The 6452-nt window shown below is 37.1% G+C and overlaps 1 protein-coding gene across 2 annotated transcripts; it reads right to left on the bottom strand.

Annotated features, from left to right (window-relative positions):
• On the bottom strand, positions 1-6311 carry LOC112500075 (uncharacterized protein C3F10.06c). 2 transcript variants are annotated; one of them, XM_025103344.1, is made up of 7 exons: positions 5975-6311; positions 5516-5676; positions 3903-4593; positions 2963-3063; positions 2759-2867; positions 2497-2556; positions 1-1125 (listed from the first exon to the last, which is right to left on the bottom strand). In XM_025103344.1, the coding sequence occupies exons 1-7, from the start codon at positions 6258-6260 to the stop codon at positions 968-970; spliced, it is 1566 nt and encodes a 521-aa protein (XP_024959112.1). In that variant the 5' UTR covers positions 6261-6311; the 3' UTR covers positions 1-967. The 2 variants fall into 2 exon arrangements, with proteins under 2 accessions (XP_024959112.1, XP_024959113.1); XM_025103345.1 differs by having other exon boundaries at positions 5516-5671; positions 5975-6053.
• Positions 6312-6452: the final 141 nt, after the last annotated feature.

A 6452-nucleotide genomic window follows, 5' to 3' on the forward strand; every position in this document is an offset into this window, starting at 1 on the left:
TTTGAACCTGAGACGTCCTGGTACTTTTTATTCCTCCAACTTTTAACTTTGTGAATGGAAGTTCTTAATTTGAGCACAAGCTTAATAACTCTTAGGCTCCAGTCGATCTTGAAAACAATACAATTTGTTGAACTCAACTAGAACAGCTCATAACACTAATGTTTGACTCGGCTCATTCGAAAACTCTTATCAAATTTTTCGACTTGAGATGACCATTCAATAATACACTTTTTGGACCACTAAACAAGTTAATTGATCACATGTTATTCAATCTCTAAAATAATCGAGCTCTAGCCAATAAACAAGTTAATCGATCATGAGTTCGAGCACATAAATGAGCATTAAGCTCAAGCCGAGTATCATTTAGTCGGACTAAACTCTAGTAACCCCTAATACTCGACTAGGCTCATTCACACCCTTATTTCATGAACATGGTCACACTAAATATCTTCACTAGAAGAAAGGACCCCATGAAAAATGTTGCAATAAATGTTATATAGTATGAATGGTAATATCAACTATAAGATTTACACCAACATCCTACAAAGAAGAGGTCATAACGTCACCCTCGTGCTACTGGTCCGACAGCCATCATGTGGGTGGGTTTGTACTAATTCTACACGGATACCCACCTCGTTACTCGCTAGGCTAAAGTATCAGGGGAAACATTTGTATGCATTCTACAAAAAAGGGTTTATGATGATGGTCTCAGTCATTATAGGGTAGGTAAATCACGTCTCATGGGTAGGTGGATGGTGGCTCACACTAAAGATAGTCACCTCCTTACTTGCTAAGCTAAAGCTACACGGACAATATGTTTATGTATGACACACAAAACCAAACGAACCCGGTATATTCTATCTGAGGTGGGGTCCGTGGAGGGTAAGATGTGTGCAGACTTGGCCTCAACCACAAAAGTAAAACGACTGATTCTGTAAAGATCGCTGACTTGGTTTCAGCAAGATGGTCAGGTACTTGCACCTGCAAGAAAATTGAAGACTTGCTTCATATTACCTCTTGATGGTCGGGCATTTACGGCGAATTTGCATATGAATATGAGCCGTTGTCGCATATCTAGCTTCGTTATTTGTGTCTCCTTGAAGGATTTCCCGTCATCATAAACCCCTGTTGACAATTGTAACCTTAGAAGACAATCCAGATTATGAACTTCAGTAGGCATCAATCTAGCACTTTAAGGGTACTGGTGGAAATTATGGAGATTTTAGGGTTTTAATCATTTAGGGGTATTTTACCAAACGCTTACCGGAAAAAGTCACCACTCTCACTTGCGTGATGACATTCTCGGCCATCAAAATGGATCATTGGTAAGTGTCTTCTACCCGGTGAGAACTTACCGGGTAAGATTACAAGTGTTGAGATGCTCACACGGTAAGGTAAGCAACACCTGATAAGCGCTTGGTAAACCACCCTTAATAAAACATGAAGAGTTGTGAAAGGACAAGTAATTCACATCAACTAAGCGCTAAATTCAAACAACAAAACAGAAAAACGAAGAAAAAAGGACAATAATATGAGGTTGATGAACAACCTAGGAAGTTTTTACACTTTAGAACTGAAAAGAACAGTGTCCTACATTACTTATGTAAAGGCTTCCTGGTCCATAGCGTGCAAATTCTGCTTTAGATGGCTCAAAATGTTTAAGCATCCACAATGTTGAGGTTTTTTGCTAACAAATCAAGAAACTAGAGATTGAACTTAATGACAAAAATAAACCATGTATTGTCTTCAATCTAGGCACCTAGGATGAAGGGACACGATTCATGCGTTAAAATGACCACACAAATCAATGATTTGTTAGATCAATTAGTTCTCGTCACTTGGATAGTAAGGATCTATTGCTTAACACGGCTTACTTGCAATAATAAACTAATTTTGTGAACCCTAATGGTCACACTTTATACACTTCCGGATAAGGAATTAATTAACCAAAGTGTTGGTTAATTGGGCTTAGTAATCACTTAGTTAATCAAATAATTGTTCAAAGGACGAAAGAGTTTCGAAACAGGAGATAAAATTACCATAAGCCCAAAAGAGTAGTTACAATTAGGGCTTTCTCTACTCCTAAGGGCAAACCCTAAGTGGTTAGGGTTTGTGCTAATTTTATCACACACCCTTTGAAACCGTTAGTTGATTTCTCCATTAACAATGGCTAACACCTTAACAGAATCTTGGAATTCCTACAATTTGAGTGTGATCCCATGTTCATGTCGATACCATTAAAGGGTCAGAACATTTTATCCTAAAGATTCAACATCAAAGTTGTGAACTTTGAAGTTGTGACATCAGAAAGTTCGAAGCTTTATTCGAGAAGAAATTATTTCGATTTTATTGGTTTATTTAATGTATTTCACATAGATCTTTGGTTCGGAATCTCGGGTAATTTATTATTTCACTGCATGTATGACTTCCGAAATCCCAACAAAGCAACAATGCATATATATATATATATAAGAGATTGGCATCAAGTCTACATACCTTCAACATTGAATAATGAAATCAATATTGCCAAGCAAACACAAACACTGATGTCTTCCCCTGAAATCAAAGAAATGATAACATTACTCTGGTGCTGGAAAAACTATGCCCAATTCCTCCATTAGAATTTAGAACACAGAAGTGTTCAAAAATCCAGTTCAAAAGCCAAAATTAATTAGAATTCTACTAACTAGCTTTAAAAGCCAATAAGAAACGAGATTTAAGAAAAAGATCCCTAAAGAACGCATGAATTAATGCTTACCACTGTTGCAGCAAACTGAAAGCTTCTTTCCCCCTTTCAGGTGCAGCTTGGCGAAAGTCAGCGCAGAAGGTAGATTTCTTTGCAGAGAAAACCGATCAAACTTCGAGTTCTATAAAGGTAAAAGAGATCATGAAATCAGCTGGGCAGATCAATAAAGAACACGAGATTACAAGAAAACAGCATTAAAAATAAATAAATAGTCACCATGATAGGCAGGTGCAAATGAGCTTCTGAGTCCTCAAGACTACAAAGAATCTGATTTTGATCGCAGTTTAATATGCCATCAACATTGGATGCCTTGAAATCTGAACAAGACGAGATGATTTTAATGGCCAAGTGGGAAGAATTACAGTCTTTTTTAGTTAAGATTATCCAAGAAATAAGTAAAGATATTATCCAAAAAGAGGGAGGTTCATTTAGGAACCTCCAATATTTTAGGAACCCAGTGACTACCCTTTTTGTGAGCATTCTGGGGACGGACCCAAGAATTTTTGGATAAGGTGGCACCATATAAAATGGTTGCACCTTCTAGAATAAAACGGTTGCACCTTTTCCGAACCTGATTTTTTTTACCTTACCACGGAGGAACAATACGGTGGCACGTGCCACCTAACCACCCCTCTAGGTCCGTCTATTTATTTCATGATGAATATTGTGATAAAAAATTTCATAATGAACGTTGTGATAGATATTCGTGATGAATAATACTCACTATGAATACTCACAAAATAGGTGGTTACTAGGTTCCTAAAATATTTAAGGTTCCTAGATGAACCTGCCTCTATCCAAGAAATAAGTAAATGCTATCCAATAAAAGGTCTTCCCTGATTTTCAATTAATAGTTTTGGTAGGATTATCATGCAAGGGTTGGGTTCTGGTGAGAATGAAAGTTATGGTGAGAAGGGTAAAAAGGGATCTCCAACCCCTGATCAATCCTAATTGAAAAGAAACATTAGATCAAGTGTAATGAGATATAGCGGATGGATAATTCCCTTCTAAAGCGCAATCCATGAGTTCTTTTGAGATTAAAAGTGATCAAGGGTCCAAATCCCTTCTTACACTTCTCACCTCTAACTCTTATTTTCACACGATCCTTCATATCATGCAAACTATTATTAACTCTGATGTATACAAAACAGCTTACCATATCCAGTCGCACAGACTGCAAGATTTGTCGAACCCAACCAGTATATCGGATGCTCATCACCTAATGAGTGTCCACCAGTTCCATCCTCCATAATTACGTCTAATGGTTGGTCTTGGATATGAGTTGAATTGGTGCTCGCCAACTTTGTAGGTTTAACCGATACCTGAGGAGCATTCTGTCCCCTTTGTGCACGATATACCCTATCCCTTTCAACAATTGCCGCTACCTTTTGGTTACACACATCAGGTCCTGAATTAATTAAATCATAGACATTATTCCAAAATAAGGTAGGCGTTAAACCTCTTGCCCAACTCTCTTCATCGTCTCCGGCTCCTGCTATGTAATTCCAACTAAATTCAGAGCTCCTTTTTTGTCGATATACATCTCTTGCAGCAGATGCAGAAATAAGGATTATGGGTGTGAAATCCCAAGAATCATAATCAGGAACTTCATTTAACCATATGACGGTTTTTTGTGAAATCCAAAGAGGCCGTAGAGGTTTTTTCAGTAAAGATGAGATGGAAGCAATATCGGCTCCACTTGTTTCTAGTTGCTTGATCCATCCATCTAAGTTACACTCTATCCTCACTCTCTCTGTATCAGGCACCCAAAGGGGAAGATGCAAAGATGAGTCCCATTTAGGCGACTCGTGTACAGTAGTATCAGAATTTTGAGCAGAAGAATTCACCTACAAACATGCCAACAGCAAAGTGATATAGATATATGTTTGGAAGAAGACAAATTAACTCGTACAAGATATAAATCGCTGAAAAGGAACAAATTTATGGAGACATGTATAGATACATCTCTAATTAATGTTTAAAATTAAATCTAAGGTCGTGATTGGCTCATTGGAATTCAATGGAATCTGAAAGAATTGGAATATTGACCAAATTTCATTCATGCATTCGGGGAATTTTATTACTTTTAATATGGAATTCCAATCCACATATGATGGAATTTAAATTCCTTACGTCTTAGTAAGGAATTCCAATTCAACTTCATCCAAATGTCATTATACTTAATCTAATATATTCCATCGCATAATCGTCACCACCACCACCACCACCATTATTGCTGCCACCACCACCACCATTGCTGCCACCACCACCGCCACCGCCACCCTGTCTGCCATCACCACACCACTGCCACCACCACAATCATCGTCTCTGGCAACGTTGCCACCATCAACACCAACTAATATCATTATTAATTTTATCATTATATAGTATTTATAAACTAATCAATAAAATATGAAAATATCGTAACGGGGTGTTTTGGTAATTTATCACTATCTTATTATAATTCTGAAATTATATTTAGCGAGCCAAACAAACATATTCCAAATTTTTTTGACAAACCACCAAACACATGGTCAAAACTGATTAAATTCTATTCAGTTGCTTTGGATTCCAGTTCTGACATATTTCATCCTATAAACCTAACGCCACCTAAAAATCTTCTTGTGCATTTTAGACTGGTTAAAGCATGTAAGAACAATCACCTTATATGATCTAAACAACTTTTTTCCAATTCTATAACATCATATCTGAAGAAAATATGCAGCATATCTGATAATAATGGTAGAGATGATGAAAACATCTACTTACTCCCTCCTCCATAGGCTTATTGATTCCATCCATTTTGTTTCTATAATTCAAAATTGCACGATTCAATACGCAAGTCCAAATCGGTATGGTTTTTGACATACTGTCTGGAAACCTCTTCCCTTTCCGAGTAGAATCAACGATCATACACCCTCCCCTCTGTCCTATCCATAACAAATGCAACAGAACTCTAAATATCATTATCCAGCATAAACAAGCAATCTGGACGCATATACACATATGTGTGAATTAAAATTCTGTAAGTCATAATCTCCAGACACTGTTGAACATGATATACCATAAGATAACTTCAACAAATATCGATCAAAAACGTAGAAAGTAGAAACGTCGAATTTAAATTTTAAAAAGCAGAAACATCGATCAAAAAGGTAGAAATGTCGAATTCAAATTTGAAAAGTAGAAACGTCGATCAAAAACGTCAAGGAGTTCAGAGAGAATAACCTGCGAGAATGGCTAGATGGAGATTAAGCCGAGAGGTATTGAACGACAAGTTATTCGTATGGCCATCCGTCGACTTGAAGTAACAATTCGAATGAAATTTCTTAGCGTACCAGAGCCCGCAACGCAGGTTGGCTACAAGGGGCAACTCAGGCCATAACTGAGCTATCTCCGATACGAAGATCGAGTCCTCGTGAATTGATAGTAGAGAATTGTACAAAGAGCTCTGTCTTCTCTTAATTATTCTCGAAGCTCTGTATATGCTCATCGACGCCGTCTCGTCCGCCATTGATGAAGGTTTCAGTTGATCTGCGAGTTCTAGGGTTTTGCTGAAGGGCGGCGACCTGTTATCCAGGCACAAGTGTTTACATGTTTTTTATATCATAAACCATTTTATAAGAACTCTTACAAATTATTTTTTATAATTTATTACTTTAAAATTTAAGATTGTAAATAAATTATATACAAATATAATTTATTA

The sequence above is a fragment of the Cynara cardunculus genome (genome assembly GCF_001531365.2).
Source record: "Cynara cardunculus var. scolymus isolate 2C chromosome LG 17, CcrdV1, whole genome shotgun sequence".
Taxonomy (NCBI): domain Eukaryota; kingdom Viridiplantae; phylum Streptophyta; class Magnoliopsida; order Asterales; family Asteraceae; genus Cynara; species Cynara cardunculus.